Source organism: Pholis gunnellus (assembly GCF_910591455.1).
Source record: "Pholis gunnellus genome assembly, chromosome: 13".
In the NCBI taxonomy this organism is placed as follows: Eukaryota; Metazoa; Chordata; class Actinopteri; order Perciformes; family Pholidae; genus Pholis; species Pholis gunnellus.
The window spans coordinates 12,151,657-12,170,191 of NC_136540.1; the positions used below are offsets into that span (position 1 = coordinate 12,151,657).

General features: G+C 42.3%; 1 protein-coding gene across 1 annotated transcript in view; it reads right to left on the reverse strand.

Moving 5' to 3' along the window:
• The window catches only part of kctd16b (potassium channel tetramerization domain containing 16b), a gene marked incomplete at both ends in the record, with an annotated part of 66,547 nt that extends 60,442 nt beyond the window's left edge, over nt 1-6,105 (reverse strand). The window contains one exon of the mRNA XM_079171009.1: nt 5,268-6,105. Coding sequence (XP_079027135.1) covers nt 5,268-6,105 — 838 coding nt within the window. The remainder of the gene's footprint in view (nt 1-5,267) is intronic.
• Between the last annotated feature and the right edge of the window lie 12,430 nt (nt 6,106-18,535).

An 18,535-nucleotide genomic window follows, 5' to 3' on the forward strand; every position in this document is an offset into this window, starting at 1 on the left:
ACAGGTTGCTTTCACAATCAGCACACAGTTAAAAAGGCTAAATATCGGTCATCTTTTCAAATGATAGTTTTTGAGAGCCGTTCCTATAATGTAAATAATTACCAGCCGCTACATTCACGCCGGTGTTGTTTTCACCCTGTGACTGTGTGTGTGAGTGAGTCGTCAAAATGTGGTCCTGGAGAAACCCTCTGTAGCGCAAACTACCACAGAGGCGGTTTTGAGTACTTTCTGTCTGGTGACTGTGGACAGATTTTGTGACCACGATAGCATAGAAACTGTGCAAATTGCAGTCACAAAACTTTGCAGGCGTGTAGTTAAGATCAAAATGAAGGCGGACTTGGCCATGGTCCAAGCAAGGAGGAGGAAGGGTGGAGAGGCCATTGGCTTACCCGCTTTACTACCCTGGCCCGAATCACAAAACTTAAAGGTGTGTAGTTAAAATCAAAAGGGAGCCAGAAGAGTCTCTCATGAATCAAACGGTGTCGTCCACAGGCTCCGCTCTCCTTCCTTTTTGTCTCAGCCTGAATAACGCAGAGTTGAGGTGTGTGTCGGTGGTCTCCCCTGTGGAGCTGAGGCCAGGGTAGCAGCTGTCCCTATCAAGACTCTCCTCAGAGCTGTCACGGCCTGTCTGCTCCTCGGCTAATCACTTCCTACAGGCCTGCAGCATGGGACCGCCGCTGTTAATGTCGTCAGCGACGGGGCTGAGAGCACCTCGCAGGAAGAGTGTGATGTAGTTTCATATGGTGATGAGTGTGTGTCTGCAAGTGGGTGTATGTGTGTGTGTGTGTGTGTGTGTGTGTGTGTGTGTGTGTGTGTGTGTGTGTGTGTGTGTGTGTGTGTGTGTGTGTGTGAGGGGTTGGTTGGTGTGCAGGTGTGTTTAGCCAGTGGCTCAACGGGTGTGCCAATGCCTCAGGTAGTGCAACATGGGTCAAGCATGAACACACAAACACACACGCACACAAACAACATTACCATAACCACGGCCCCTTGTTTCCCACCTGCCAAAACACATTTGCTACACAAGGAGTTACCCATCTGCGTGTAACAAGCTAATGGCACAGTGTGTCACACACCAGCACACATGGTCATATAATAATGGCCTTTTGTAATGACACACACTTCACTCTGGCATGTTCGGCTGAGGTGCAAAAAAAGATAAAGCATGGAAAAATACATCCTGAGCCAAAAAAATGTGATTTTCCTATCCTTTCAGTTGATATTTAAATAAATATTTCCAGTTTTTTGCCACACAGATGATGTTGTGTTGTTCAATGGTTCTGGTGCAAGTAGGCTCTGTCGGGCCCTGCGGTCAACAGTGATGATTAATTATCAGTCACTCTAGCCATGCAACAAATTGGTAAATAGATTTGCCTTCTGGGGTCTCAGAGACCATCCTGAATTTGAATAGCCACAAACAGAAAAAAACAGATTGATGGGTCCAATCAGAAGAGTGTAGGATCCGGGGCAATAGATAACAAGCAAAAAGAGGATTTAAAGAGATAAAGGTGGTTCTGGCTTCTGGCAAGAAAAACATGAAACTTGTAAGTAGAAATTGGGAATTGGTGTCAGTCAACCTGGAAATGTAAAGTGAGTTACTGTTGTTGTGCCCTTAAGCACTTTACCCTAAAGATGTATAGCCACATGAAGGCATCAATGTGTCTATAACGTATCATAATGAGATACCCGGGAAAAAAAAGATTGCTGTGACCAAAACAGTAGGAGGCAACTTTAGCAAAGCAGGGTTAGGGTTAATGGCAGATGACTGGCAACCACTAATGCTTGATGACGGCTTCTTGTAGATGATGTAATCCACTTTTCAGCACATTAAATGTGTCAAAAGAATGTGGAAAGATGCGCATTACACCCGTGTGTGGTTGTTGCACATCTCTTTACAAAATAATTGGCATTAACACCAAACAGCCTCCAGTCCTCTGGGAAGGCTTTCCACAAGATTTTGGAGTCTGGCTGCAGGGATTAGCTTCATTTCAGCCACAAAAGCATTAGTGAGGATGGCCACTGATGTTGGGATAAGGCATGGCTCGCAGCTGTTGTTCCAATTAATCCTAAAATGAGTGTGATTTCAGGAGGGTTAAGGTCAAGGCAAGATGGGAAAATCACATCTTTAAGGACCTCTCTTTGTGCAAAGGGGCATTGTCAAGTTGAATAAAATCCCTAATCATCCCTAAAAGCTCAATTTAGGGTATGTTGAATATGGCCAATAGAACACCAATATATAGGAAAGGCAGACTCGTTGGCATATGTACAATCAGGAGAGGCGCAAATACAAAGAGGCAGACAAAAGACTAAAATGTAGAATGAGAAAGACAAAGATGAAGGTAAACAAACAATCATGGAGATCGACAGGCAAGAGATATGAATAAGAAGCGAGACAGGAGGCGTGACGGAGCAGTGAGGCATGTAAAGGCAACTGGTGCCGCCACGCTGCTCCTTGCCCCTGCGGCGCACGGAGCCAAATACAGCTGGAAAGCGGGAAGGGCGGGAACCGAGACGAGAGAGAAAAGCCGGGTATGATTGACTAGACCAAAATGAGAAGACATGAAAGGAGAAGAGGGAGAGACGAGACGAAGAGGGAGGATGGGGAGAAGGGAAAGACTAGCTCGCCAAAAATGTGACAGGCAGATAAACAAGAGACTGTCAGTGACTACATTTAATCCACTGGGTGACTGCAGCATTTAACAAACTCCCTGCACGATTTGGTGTGTGTGCATTGCCAAACCTCTGTTCATGTGTGTGTGCGCCTCTGTGATTGTGCCTGGTTACCTGAGCTTCTGTGCACACTTTTGCCCCTGTGTGAGTGCGCGGAGGCTTTTGTGTGCCCAACACATCTGCCACTGTGCCCTCGCCTTTGAGAGTGCGCCCTCTAACAAGCTGAACATTTGTCAACAAAGCCAGGAAGCAGTTGTTGTTTGCCAGTAAGCAAGGAGAGGCCTGCAGAGGCCGCCCACAGACACACTGCCAGATAGTGCACAAGCCACTTGATTTGGCTTGTTAGTGCTACTTCTGGGGTTATAAGAGCCTTGAGCCATCCAGTCATTGTAGCAGCTTCATGCAGGCCATTAATGCAGAGCTCATTTAAAATGGAGATAGCTCAGCAGAAACGCTCTCATGTGTTTTTCGTTTTACTCCTGTTTGCTCTGTGGCCATGTGATCTTTTGACTTCGGTGATTTATGGGGCCGGCAGGGATTTCCCCTAAAGTGGTGGTGACTGTATGCGTGGTTTCTAACCAGTGGTCCTGGCCCCCATCTCAATCATTACAAGAACATTTTGGAACAAGATGAATAACAAGTATTATTTTGGGGATGTGAAGAATTTCCAGATAACACTTTAACATTATAAACACAACTATTCTTACTTGACAAACTACAAATGATCCTTTTAAGGATGTTTGCAACACGACTTTACTTGCAAAACATCTGGACACTTGGGCACTGAAATCATGCAGCAAAGCCAGTAGTAAAAACAAAAAAAGGGTTAGATATCCTTCTCCTTGAACCGAAAAAAAACGTTTCTAATGAATATGAAACTGCATCAATTCCCTAAAATACAGACCACAAGGGAAGTAGTGGTCGTGTATTCAAATAACAATGAAACCCACTACTCAGTCCCAAAGATTTCAGTAAAACAAATGTTACTAGAGAGATCATTTTTCAAATTCCGATCTTTTAAGGGAAAATAAACCATATTTCCAAAACCAGTGTAACTTTGCAGGAAACTATTACTCTATGTTATTAACCAATATCATGATAGCAGCCTTGACACATTGATCTCAGTACTGTTGGCAGCCTCTCCGGTTTTATTTGCAGCTATACTGTATCTCAGTTATGTAACAAGACTCCATTTAATGATAGGGAATTTTAACATAAAAACCCACCAGACAACACAAATGTCGAGGTTTTTGTTGAATGGTTTTGCTGTGGTAGCTGTGGTACATATGTGACTAAAACAGGGTCATTTTTATAAAGCCACGGCATACTTGAAAAAAGACATTTCACAGAGCTTGTGTGGGCAAAAGGAAACATTTACAGAAAATAAAACAAAGAGCTGCAACTATGTTGGAAAGCCAAAGGGGTTTAGTTTATTACAGCACTTCAATACAATTAATTAAATTATAAAAAGGAGAATGTATTACTTGGGGCTTATGCAAGAAAAATGAAGAGTTTTGCTTCATTTTTAGAGGCCTGTTTATAGTATTTTCATAATATTCCATGGCATCTCAGAAATGGCCTCTGCTACAGATTCAGCGGTTATTCCAAGGAAAGTTGTGTCCTCCAAGTAGTGCAGTACTAAGAGCTAAGCACAAACACAGTGTAACACTGTCTATTTTATGGCAGCAATCAAGTTTGCGATAGATTATATAAGAGAATATGGATTATTTTTATTTGCATCATAAAATCTCACTGAAGCTCATTTAAAAGTCACGATCTCTTCCTCACTACTGCTCTTCCCAGATTCCTACCAGCCAGTGAGCAAAGATGGAGAAATGTAATGAATCAGAAAAGCCATGAAGGAAATGCATGAAGTTGAAAGGATGGGATGGATGAAAGCAGGCAGGAGGTGGAGTAGAAAATTGCACCAAGATGAGAAATGGCAAGCGTTGACAAATCATTGCTCTGACTATTGCCGTGTCTCAGACGGGAGTGAAATTATCAAAATCTAGTTAAATCTTATCAAATATGAACTAGCCTGCAATAGAGTGCAGAATGCTGCAACGTGCTGTAATAGATTTGAAGAACACACTGTGATCAGAACATTAAGTACTCCCTCATGTTTGCTGATAAGGTTTCATTGCTTCCAGGGAGCGATAGCAACACCTTGGCTTAACCCCAATTGCCAGGAGTGATTTTATTTAATTTTTTATCGTTCCACAAGGCTCAGACAAAACTTGTTCCACTTACGGAGCATGTAAGTTTGACTCTGCATTTGTGTTTGCATGAAAATGTAGCAAATGCTTTTTTTTAAAAGTAAAAAAAGTTACACAATTCCAGGAACTGTAGGTTAAATATACAAGTGGAAGCAGCTTTGTTCACACTGTCTCTAGCAGCCACCACACTGAAGTGTCTGGTACACCCACATCATTCAAAACAGGGGATGTCCTGTGCTAGAAACGCCCATTCACTCATATAACCACATGTCTCTTACACAAAGGACCAGCAAAACAAGTGCGCCTTCTAGCGGTGACTCCAACTTTGTGTGCGCGCACGTGAACAATAACCTGCTGTGATAAAAAAGCAAAGGTGCCACTTACGGTAGAAGACGTATTCTGTGTAGCTCGACCAGATCTTGTCCTCTGTGTGCTGGTTGACAAACGAGGCCGTGACTGACGAGTTGCAGGCCACCATTTGGAAACCGCACTCCGAGAGCATGTCAAAAGACCTCTCCAGGTGCTTGAACTTGAGGTAAAACCGGGAGGTGTACCGATCCGGGGTCCTGTCCGGATCCCGGCTCTCGTTCAGGGTCTCCCCGAAAACTTCTTTGGCGAGGGCCACCCGACCGCATATCAGTATCCGAGGCACCCTCCTGAACTTGGCGTCGGTCTGAGTCTCTCGGCCCATGGTGCACGACCCCCGGTACCCCACCGTGATGAAGCCGCTCTTTCTGTCCGCGGGGACAAGAGAGGGAGGCGGACACTGCCGGTGGTCGCTGCCCTGGGACCCATCTTCATAGTCGCTGTGGAAGTAGTCGTCCGGGCTGTGCTTGATATCGTCAGGGGTCAGGAGCTTCACCAAGTCGGGCAATTGGAAGTACTCCGCCTCCTTCCTGAGCCTCCCTTTCTCCGGGAAGTGGTCCGGGAGGACGACTTGCCTGTCTCGGAGGTAGTCCAACACATACCGGAATAAAAAGCCGTCTCTGTCGATGAAATAACGGCCCTTGGGGTCTCTCGCCAGGTCATTCGATGCGTCTTTTTTGGAAGAGAACAGCTTGCCGAGTAACGAATTCGGGGTACCCACCAAAGTTGAGTGACGCGTGTAATAAACCTGGCCCCCCACGTTTAATTCAACAACATCTGGGAAACTGTTCTGAACCGATGCTTGCTCTTTGGTGTTAGTCCTACAGTTCCCACTCAGCGCCATCGTTTCCGTCATGAATAGCTCAAAACAGGCTACACGCCTATTACAGCAAGTCTCAGCGAGGGGGGGAAAAAACGATGGCTCAGGATGTTAAAAGTTCCTAAGCTATGTCCTCGGTTATTTTGTGTTGATTCGGGGCCTCCAACTTCACCCTACAACAATCTGAATATGCATTATTCACTGATCCATGAGCCTCATCACATACCAGTCTTTTGCAGTTGTCGAAAATGAGGGGGGGGGGGGGGGGAGAAGATGGCAGTCTGGGGCGTCCCTCCTGTGAATGTTTAATTAAAAGAAGGCTGAGATGGATGACTGGGAGGAGGAAAAGAATCAGTGCCGCGAGAAAGAGGAAATGTATCCGGGCGCATCAAAGCCGTGCATCAGTGGCAAATGTAAAAGCATTACAGGGTGGAGGGGTGGGGGTGGGGGGGCACCGTGGAGGCTGTAAAGCGTATAGCACCGAACGAAAAAGTCCTACTTAATAGTCCTACTTAATAGACAAATAGAAAACCTTCTGCACACACACACACACACACACACACACACGCAGCCGGGACATTAAGCAGAAGAACTGGACAAACGAGAAAAGTCCAACAACTTAGGACACAGTCCAAACTGGAGATGGTGCTGATGGTGCTGATTTCTCCTCAACTTCCCTTAAACACCGGGCTGATTATCCGGGCTGTGCCGACGAGCGGGAGGAGGTAGAATCCCGTTCAGTGGCAGAAACTTCGCAGAGAATCGCACGCGCAACAATCGGGAGTCCTGTAATGGTTTTTGTATGTAGCCTGTCACTACAAAGATGTCGCCTGCTCCGGACTGAATTTAATGAAGTCCCCTCCTCGAGAAAACGTATCGTATTTACTGCCTTCAAGAGGCTGTTAAAAAAAAAATCTTCTTTTCTTTTTTTTCACAGCAGCGGAGAGGACCGACCCGCCGCTGCTGGCTGCTTTTACCCGGAGCTGTCCGCGGTGCTGAAACGAGCATCTCACCCCCCCTCTCATCACCCTCCCTTCCATACTACCCTCCCCTCCCCTACAGAGCTGGGTGGTGTCTTCACGGTTGCTCCCCCCTCTTACACACGCACACAGACACACACACATACACACACACACACACACACACACACCACACACACAGGCGTCTAAAGGCTTATGGAGCGATTCCAGGCTTCTGGGTGGGAAAAAACAAAAGTCTCTAATTCATCGCCAAGAACCATTGAACAGAAATCAGCTCTATTGTCAGAAATGCCCTATATCACATACATCACACACATGTATAATCATTTGTATAATGTGTAATGTTGCCACTACCTACATTTGTAGAATGCCTCTGTTTAAAAATAAAGTTTTAGGCTTTAACAGCAATATCCGTGTATAGTCGTGGAAGCGCTGCATCAATCGGTGTGCCAAATGAGCTAAACACTCACAATGCTGTAATTTGACCCCCAGCTTGAATCTATTTGCATGACATTTAGTCTGAATACAAGACACATTTGGGTTTCCATTGTACAGACTGTTTATATTGTTCCCAGTTTTCCATTTTGATTGCAACATGTTTGTAGTTTACATTTTGGAGCTCTTTTACACATTAATATATATCAACGAAAATACTATCTTCCAGACCCAGATAAATGGCTGTAACTGGCAGTGAGCTGTAACATTATGTGACGATTTTGTCTCGGCTTTGTAAGGTGAGCAACAGCGCCTCCCTCTGTTTGTGTTGCGTCAAAGTCAGACTTCTTCTTTCAGCACCATGGACAGATCCGCACACAGAAAAGTGATATAATTGGTAGCTGTCTTTTTACCTAACATACTTTTAAAAAAAAACACCTTTCAGATCCATTTTTACAACAATCTGATTAAGATTAATCTTTTCCTGCCACGTCATGCTTCACACACACAACGGTGCAGTTTGTGGTCAATCAAAAACAAGACAACTAGCACACAAACGTACAGCATCTGCTCCAGCTGCAGGGATAAATCAGGGCTTGTAAAATATTATGAAAAAGTATCAAATATACGAAGTCCTATGCCTGTTTGCTGCTTTTATTTTCCTTGTCAGCTGTCAGCTGTCATCTGTCCACCAAACTCGCCTTGAGCAAAACTGCATTTTATGGCATTCCAATTCCATGTGTTCTACTTCTGAGGACATGATGCCACTGCTTTTCTCTTTACATTTTTAATTTATATTTTAGTCTGTTCCGTGCACTTAGGCAGTCACTTGCACTGTACAGGTGCATGACTTTGTTGTTCTTGCTCAGAGGAACTTATTGGACATCACTTGTAACGGGAAATCAGCAAGTAAGACCTCAACTACTGTGTAGCCTCTCAAGCAGCCCTGCCTGTATGTAGCCTAGAAAACATGTTCCCTCTGTACCAACTCATCAAACATGTTTTCACAATGTTTTTGAACACACTGGATACATTTTAGAAAATACCAGATATTTTAAAATCCAAACATGCCTCCTAGAATCGCTGACTTTTCAATCTGAAGATGATTAGTTCATTTAACTGGGGCCATGCACGATGCTGGAATTAGCTTTACAGCTGATTTGCATTTGCGGTCCCTGGGCAACACTCTGGGGTTGACACTCTAAATGCAATAATTAATAGTAAATGGGCGGACTACTGATGTCTGTATCTGCAATGTGGTGTCATGCAGTGTTTCAAAGGAATGTGTAAAGACAGGAAAACACATTATTATTCAGAAGTTTCAGCGCAGTATGACACCCACCAACACAACTTAGTACATCATTCAGAACAATGTGTTGCATATTCGTTGTAGAATTAGTGATATAAAGGTGGTAGAATTTCTGTCAGCCAGTATAATCATATTGATAGTATTTCTTGGGTCAAATGTCCTCTGAACTCCAAAATCAATACCTGGCTAGAGAAAGAGAGAGAGCGAGAGATAGCGAGAGAGAGAGAGAGAGAGAAAGCATTTACCCAGAGACACAAGTTTATTTATTGTCATTGTACAACAGGTTTGTGCAACGAAATACAGTTTATAGTCCCATTTTGCTACATAAAAAAAAATATAAAAACAGAACAAAACTATATTATATGTGGAAGGTGGATGTGTTGCCTCTTTGTGCAAACTGCTGGGGGTCCAGGCTGGCTTCGATGTTTTTTATGTGCTGGAGAACTTGTTTCTCAAAGCACTTCATCGTAACGGGGGTGTCACAGGGCTGACAGACTGACAGTGGCCAGTCCTTTGAAGGTGGGGAAGACTCGACAACTGACTCTTTGTTGAGGAGATCAAAGTGAGCACAAAAGGTGTTCAGCTCATCTGGCAACGTGGCCTCACACATGTTGGGGCGCTCCTGTAACATTTTGGATCGCCTGCCACACCACTTGAGTGTCGGTATCTTCATCATAAATACAAGTAGCCACTACAATGTTCCCAGCTGCGCTGCTATTTAAAGCCCAGGCAACTGACCACATTTAAGGACTTAGATCTGTTTGGAACGACATTTCATTCCTACTCCTACATTCCGCTCTTAGTTTAATGGCAACAAAGCCTAAAAAAAAGGAAAAAGCAACACACCCAGCAGAGCCATCGCCAAAGCAGAAGACATATTCCTCCATGGTTTTTGCTCGCTGCATGCATTTCAAAAATATATCAACACAGACTCTCAGGAAATGGTTATTTGTAAAGACATTTTAGAAAATCAGAATTCCCATTTTTTCAGTCAGGGAATAAAATCACAGAGCTGAAAGGACATATTTACACCAAAAAGTCTGTGACGTTCATTTTAGTTTCTTGGTGTCTTATGTCTTTGAAAACTATTTCAGTTCCATATTAGCCAATAAAAATATATGATGAAATATTTACTCCACAAGCACAGCAGCAACATTAATAATGTATCGTTTTTCCAAGAGAGAAATGCAATTTCAGAGAGATTTTTAATTCTCATTTGCAAAAGGAATCCACTTCTTACACAAGTAAAATCGCGAGCCTTTGGCTTCCTTGACACATATCAAATCGCAACACAGTCATTTTCTTCCTGTGCAGTGGAGAGAAAACGATTAAAGGGAATTTTCAGGCTGGTCACAGATGGTTGAAATAAACAGAATACTACTTCCACTTCCATCTCTCATTACATCCACACTGAATTATGCCAGGCCTTAGATGGGAAATCTGCTAGTACAGCAGGCAGACATTCAATGCATAAATTCAGTTGACTCAGAGAGTATTTACTAAAATGAGTTTCTATGTAAGACTTAGTTATGCCTCAAACTTGGATGTTTGTTATTTCTCATTTAAAATTGGTAAGCTATTTAAGATTTTCAAAAGTTTCAACAGGCAGAAACTTTAAATGTCAGTTTAGAATTTTTTTCTTTTCATGCAGGGGAAAAGTCTGTAGAAAGTGAGAGAAACCACCAAACCAATCAGAGGAGAGGGAGGCTAAGGCTTTGTCAGATGGAATATGGTATTTGATTATAGATGTCATAGAAACGTCAAACGCCGTTGCTCATGGCAAAATGTCAAAATGTTTATTTTTAACTCACCAGTGCATGTGTGCGTACATGGTTGGCATGAGAGAGAGAGAGAGAGAGAGAGCGAGAGAAAGAGAGCGCGAGAGAAAGAGAGAGAGAGAGAGAGAGAGAGCGAGAGAGAGAGCGAGAGAGAACGAAGGAAAGACATCAACACATGTACACACACACATACATCGTACACAAACAACATCAAAACACACTTCCACAGTGTCTCACAAGCACACACACAGAGCAAGGACTAATTGTAAATTGTCTGCTGCTGTTTTCTTGATGCTATGAATTGTACATTTTTCGCTATAGTCTCATTATTTCTTCACGCTTTGGCAATATTGTCCTTGTTACATTCGTGCCAATAAAGCATTTCAATTTGAATTGTAAAAAGTACCATGGCATCAAGCCTAGCAGTCATCGGTTATATCGGTATGTTGTTTATTTTACTTTACAAATTGAATTTTGTATCCACTCCTTGGTTGTGTATGACGAGAGCTAAAGACAAGAACAAGGTCAGTGGTGGCCTGAAGGTCAGAAGCAGACTGCCAGGATATTTCTGGGAGGGAGAAAAAAAGGTGTTCTTATTGAGCAATGTCCTTAACCCCTCCTGTCGAGCGTTCAAATCAGACCGGAGTTGTACTGGGCAGCTTCTAGATGTAAATGTATGTTAGTGTGATTATGGCGTTTTATACAGAAGTGAGAATTGTTCTCAGTGAAACTGCCCCGAGGAAAGCAGCAATGTGTGAAATCAATTAAAGTAAAATGAGCTATTAAAACAACAATAGGAATAAATACATAAGATAATCACCAATGTTGCACAGATACTTTCCACATAAGTTGTAGTGAGTCAGCGCTTTCTATTTCGAAGCAGGTACAGTTCTCGTGTCAGGGAATTTGTGGCAATTCTTTAGAAAACCCATGAGTGAACCTGACGTCGTTCTTTAAAAAATTCCTTTTTTTGTTTTGTAATCATTTATTTATTTATTCTGTTTTTGCGTGAGACACAAATACCCTGCTGATGCTCAGTCCCCATGAGATCATCTTAGCAGGCTGGTGACTGGACTGAACCCCTGTTGTCCTACTGAGCAGGTACACTCCAACACCTCCGGCTGCTAATGCAATGAGTCATCAACCTCAAATGTGTCTTCAAAGACTGCTCGGCAAGGTTTTCAGCTTGTCAGCCGATGAACTCATAATCATTAAGAAACTTCTTGTCTCTGCAGAATTGATCTTCAAACATAAACTCCATGAAGTCCTTGTGGGAATCAGCAACAAGTCCCAATGCCCCAGATTTGGTATCAAAACAAGATATTTTTAGCTGATTCAAGCAAACAGCGAGCTTCTTACCCCTTTCACTCAGATGTGCTACAGGAATCGGTTGAACTGAGGAAGTAGATTTAGTTGGTACACTTCATCACGCCTCAAATGATGGCATCAAATATTATGATCGACAAACAGTTTCTTGTAGAAGGTTATTTCCTCCGTGGCTCAAAACACAGTCTAAACGCCGAGCAGAATGACAAACTGGGGGCATATTTGTTGTGATGTTACAGTGCGATATTCTCTTGGGTACTGAGCATTAAAATTGCAATATCTCTGGATTTCTTCCCAAACCAGCAGGTCACAAAATGAGTTTCTTCTTGCTTTGTGTATAGCTTCGCGGCCCCTCAATCCACTCCTCATCCACTCTCTGCACAGGCCAAGGCAGCTTACCCTGCTAAACTAGGTCCACTGCTCTCCCTGGAGACAAGGCTATTTAACAGGAAGCCCGCTGAACATTAAGGGCTTTGGCAGCCGGAGCAGAGAAGAGTGGTGAGGGACGGACAAGTGACTCCTGGAGCCAGGATAAGTATAAGCCTGTAAGACACCACAGAGATTCGGGAGTTGAACGTCTCAGCTTGTCTTCTGGCCAGCAACACAGCAGCAGAGCTGTCATCCCACTCACTAACACTGACTCTTCAGGTGTCGGTGTGTGTGTGTGTGTGTGTTTGTGTTGCTCTGTGTACTGGTGAAAGCATCAAGAAAGTGGGTTTATCCTTGGAGCCTAGTCTACACAGGGAAAGCAGGGAAATGTTGACCCAAAGCAATTTTGTATGCTGCCAGCTGAGCTAGGAGTTACTCTGGTGTTTATATGTTACTTCTAGCATGTGGAGCTGACAGCGGAGGCGACGCTATGATGATGCTAAATTTAGCTCAGGCCATTTCTCTGATGCTTTTGATTGGTTATGGGCTCAGACCCAATTGATAACTGAAATTGACTTTTGGTGTTCACAGTAGAAACAAATGTTCTTCTTCTTTGAATTATTTATTGTGTTCAGTGTGTTACTCAAATAAATACATATATTATTTTGTATACGTATTGCTTAATCTGAATGTTCTACTTGGTTATTCTTTTCTTGTCTTGGCTTCTCTGTTTTGTATTTGCTGGTGTAGTGTGGCCATATTTACTTGCTGGTGGCATTTGTCGACCATGAATGACCTCTCTATCGACGCAGATCATTGATCGAAATCTGTTGTCACATACACCACAGATTTTCTCGTGACAAAATCGATATTTGTCAAAACCTGATCCAAGAAATGTGTCGTGTGTGCAAAGCTCTCCCCCCCCTAGCCTGTGAGCCATTCACTTATTAGACCAGGTGTACGTTTTTTCCTTCCGTTTTTAACAAGGATGCTGCTATATTGTGGACGTGTTTACTGATAAACAATGTAACTACAAGATACCCAAAAAGCGATAGATAATATATCCATCCACCAAATATCTAAACCCCTTGTCCTGTCAAGGGTTGCAGGGGGCTGGAGCCTTAAGCCTCGGTTATATTCCCAGAATGCACTGGGTCAGAGGCTGGGTAACTTCAGGTCTTCACCGTGTGACAGGCACAACTGATAAAGCCGAGGAAAATGACCATGTCCCTCTGCTTCATGCTTTTTATTTTTCAGGCACATAGTTGTGATATCAGTCAGAGTGTGTGGGCTCACAACACTTGAGTCACAAGTGATTGTGTGAAATGATTGCAATGCCCATGGCTCATGGATTGCAAGGCAACAATCAGTTGTTTGGATTGTTCGGACAGATTTACACTTCCTTCTGTAACTTGCGATTCACGTACAAAGATAATTGTGGGTTTTAGAAATATAATAGAGCTGATCAATAAGCAAAATGAGTCTTTATTTCCACATGGAGACAAACATTAATGTGCTGAAAAGTGATGATAACAGCCAGACCTAAAGTTCCTCTCCACTACAAGGAAGAAAGCTCATTTGCACACAGAGATAATCAAACTGGTACGCAGTGTTAAACCCAGTAGGTTTGGTGTGTATCTTACAGTACAGTAGCTGGCGTTTGATTCAATTTGCACCATGTGGGACTCAGAAAGCAGTTGGCCAGGATCACGTTGTGGGTGTAGTGAAAGGATGGGAGGGGGCGGAGGATCTGACAGCTCCACAGCAAGGGGGGGGGGGGGGGGGGGGGGGGGGACAATCTCTGTTTGCTTGTTAAAAAAAAGGACATCCATTAAGTCAGAGTGTGTAAGTGTATACTGACTCATATCTGGATTGTATAAGACCCAGATGAACATGTACAGAGTAACCATTCATTCAGATCCATATCAGATCGTATAAACTCACTGGACATTAAACTCTTACCGAAAGGTGAAATGTAATTTGCAGCATTTTGTGTTTTTCAGTAATGTCACATAACCTTATTGAAATAAAACACAGTGTACATGCTTTAATTATAATGTCGAGCTTCAGGATTCATTTAACAGCATGAAAACACATTCATATTGAACTTGCTAGTTGCATATTAACTTGCCCTTGTTATTTTTAATTGTGTTGTGTTTGGTTTGCTTGAGTCTTATGACATTCTTGAGGTGCTGCACATTTTTCAGTAGACCACCATATCAGCTGTTGTGTTGTGCAAATGAAGGGATGATTTTAGCCGACAAAGACTTGTCGGCTTGTGACTTGTTGCCATGTATCTGTCATTCAGTCTTGATTTGGAGATGTAAGCAATCTTTGGCTTTAGGAGGCACAGACTGGTCTCTGTTTATACTTCAACATTTGAAAATAAGTCAACCAGATTGTAATAAATCTGAAATGGTTTCAAATATATTTGTTGTATTATTTCATATTAGCAATCTACCTTTAAAACTAAGAGACTTTAAACGGATCACCTCCCAACAGCAGCCTTTTTCCTGTTGGAAGAAGAATTAACCCTGGAAGGCTAAAGACTAAGATCAAGAAACTTAAGAGGGGATTTTTTAAATTTTTCGATAAGAGAGTCAGCCCTTGTCCATATCATTCTCTCCATCTCTGAGGCCACTCCTTGGACAGTGCACTGCGCAACAGAGTTCTCCAAGCCTAAATGGATCTCGACCCTGTTGATTTGGTAAACCATGCAGATGAGGTGTTGCTAAGCACCTGCTCTCCCTCTGCCAGAGTAAAGGCCATGTGGGAACGCTGTGGAGGGGTAGATAGCTGTGCTAGTTTACTGCCGTAGTCAGCTCTCCTGTGGTATGTGTTTCTGCCTCTGTCTGCTGCTCTCTCTCTGTATCTCCCTCCCTCCAGTATTTGCCATGCTTTACTCTCTGCCTCTTGGGATTTAAGGGCGGTTTACACAGGTCCTCAATGTGTGAAAAATCTCTTGATGGAGCCAAATCTCCAAAAGCCCTTTGAACTGTAAAAGGCCATTTAAAGGTGTAGTGTCCATTTTTACTCTTCAGCTAATACCATCAGCTATTTGCTGTAAATCCTTTAAAGGGCGTTCAAATGCAAATGTGTTGCTGAAGTGCAGGAAATGTATATACTCCCCTTACATACTGTATACTCATAGAATGTAAATGCACACCTCTCTCCAAAATGTCCTTCTATCTTCAACAACATTCTCAAACTAAGATTCAATGCAATATAAAGTCCGATGACTGAAGTGCGCAATCAAGAACTGCATGGAGCTCTCTGCACACACAGGGAAATGAATCATTTCTGTCAGTATGGAGAAAGTGAAGGCGACAGATAGTGAGTAGGCCTAGAGGATGTATAATTGAATGTGTGGTGGGTCTCTGTTCACTCCTGTCATCAGTAATCTCATCAGGAAAGCAGGACATCCAGTGGGATCCAGTAACTGTGCATGTAACGAGTTGCTGTATAGCTTTTGTCATGTTTTTTTGATAATCAATTATTTTCAGGGTTCTTTGCATTTGTGGGCGTATATCCTCGTTATATCTAATTATTGTTGAAATCTTGGATATTGTCAATAAAGCTGGTGTTAATTGGCAGGAAATCTAAAACAAAAATGGTTAACTTAGGTTTTTGTTGTGTCGGTCTCACAGAATCAGAACGACTTCTGTCCAGACTCATTCTGGAGCCGTGGCGTTCAACTGTCATATTGAGAGAAATCCATCAATCCGGGACATTTATTTATTTCACCATTGACACCATCTTCAATAATGTAACAATGCAACAGAGCCTCAAGAAACGCTGTCATTTATTCTCTACTGATGTCCAGATAAGAGAAGAAAACACAGCTGAAGGCAACAAGATCATACCTGTTCTCAAGGGATTGTCAAAAGCCATTCTGGGAAATATAGAATGAAGTAGAAATGGAGAAGGCAGTTTGAGGGGAAGTGGGTCTATAAAAAACACAAAAGAAATTGAGACACTTCATCATAATGTCTGAAACTTCTGAAATGTGTTAAGCATCATAAAGTGATAATACAAAACCATGTGAGAGCATCTGAGGGAGGCTTTTTTGGCACTTAGTGGCCAGACTGATGATCAGATAATGTAAGTTGGGTCCCAAAAGAAATATCTTGGACCCACTCTTACCTCATTTCATGTCATTAGTTTCCGTTAGACGGGAAAGAATACACTTGAAGAAGAGAGAGAAGCAGATGGAGAGCTTTACAAGCAGGCTGACAATATTGGCCTCTTGTCAGCCTGTTCAGAGTGATTGAACATTCATTTAATTGAGTGTGCATGAAAATGTGATATTAATACCCCTATTATCATTAATTGAAATATAAGTACTATACAGTAGATGCAGCCATATATTACATATTGGAACAAAATATTGCTTATTAGCAGCTTTTCAAAATCAATGTTATTTCTCAGGAATCAAAGCGATTTGTTCTGAACAGAGGCATTACTCTAACTAGACAAAAGTGCAGATTATTTTATAGATTATAAAACTGTTTCACATAAATGTCCATGTTTTGCTTCTTAGCCTATATTGTATTCAAATAAACACATGCACCATTAAATATGTGTCAGTTCTAATACTGCTAGTGATGCTTTATGACGGAGTGTACTGTGGAGTTTTGCCATCCCTTTCTTGTCTGCCTCTGGTTGGCATCAGGGGACAGCACCAGTCAACCCACGAGTGTTCTACATGTCAAAACAGATTTAGAGGCTTCTAAAATAAGTCTCATATAAACAGTAGCGTGGCCTTGGCACTTTGTCTTCTTCCATCCCACCCTCACAGCCACTTTGCCAAGTTCCCAGTTCCCTTAACTTTTGTTATAAAGTTTGGCCGTACCCTGCAAGATAAGTCATGCTTGACATAAATTGGCTTTGGCCCGGTGGGTCAACGCCACAGTATTTTGTTATTGCAAATCAAACGAAAGAAAGTCAATAATTTTTTCCCACTTCTCAGCATCTTGGGGGTTGTCCACAGCGTTTCCAGAGTGCAGAATCAACATTTCACATTTATAATCTCATGTCATTAAAGTTCTTGATGCAAAGATCAATTGAGAGTTGATGCCAGGATCAATTTGTTTGGATAGAGAACAAATGTTTCCTGATTTCTTACCAAAATAGTCTTACATTCAAGCAATTGCAACCTAATATTATATGTTTAAATGCTTTAATATCGGCAGCATTGTCACTAGATTCCAGAATGAGATGTATTTTCATAATGACTATAATTTTGTTAGAAACAGTTAAACCTCGAGTGGGTGGAATTCTCCTTTTGGAACAAACAAACTTCACAAACTCTTCATCTGCTGATTGTTATTTTAGTTCTCATGTAGCTCACTCACACAGAGAAAAGAAAGCTGCTTCAGAAAAAGGACCCTGCAAAGTACCAGATGCCTACTAATGTATGATCTCTGCAGCTGTCGTATCAATAGGGTGGCAGGAAATTGAATTAGATGAATTAAAGGATTTATTTGATCTTGTAAATGTCTTGAGGAAATGTGCGCATCCATTTCTGCTAAAAATAGAGGTGTGTTTGTTTGTTTTGTGTCGGATCACATGTTCAGTATGTTGTGTGCAGAAGGAGAACAATGACGTCCCATCTGCATCATGTTTTTGTCCAGAACAACATAGATTAAATAGCTTGATCCCTTGCTTTTCCCTCTCTGCTATAGCCATAAGAGGCGGAAAGAAAAATCTTACAGTAGGTGGTTGGAGATGAGGGGTTGCTGCAGTGTAGGAAAATCACTAGTTTTAATCCACCGAGGCAGTTACAGCAGGATTACAGCAGGGACTTTATAAAAGAAGCCAATTATGACAGCATACGGCAATACACTGCCCTAAATTCAATTACCCTCTCTGGCACTTTTCAATTTCCGTTCATTAAGTGGATTAAGTAGAAATACATGTTCTTCAAGTCTAGAAATGATTAAAGGTCTAAAGGAAGATGAGAGGCAATGGAGGGGAGGAGACTCATTTCTGCGTGTGATTAATCATGGGTGTTTTTTTGTAGGAATTCATGTTTCGTGCATCAAATTGATTTTGTTCATCACGAGGCAGAGGAATGATCCATGTCGGGTCTGCACAGCTGAAAGGTTTGTTAATGGCGTTTTTTTTCTCCATTTACTGGGTTTGTTTGTTTGATTTTTCTCATCCGCCCCAATTATTTATGTGTCATGTGTTGCATTTGCCTGTCCTCCAGCTTAAAAAGACGCCTGCAATAGAACAGTCTTGGAGCAAAATCTGACAGATGGTCACAA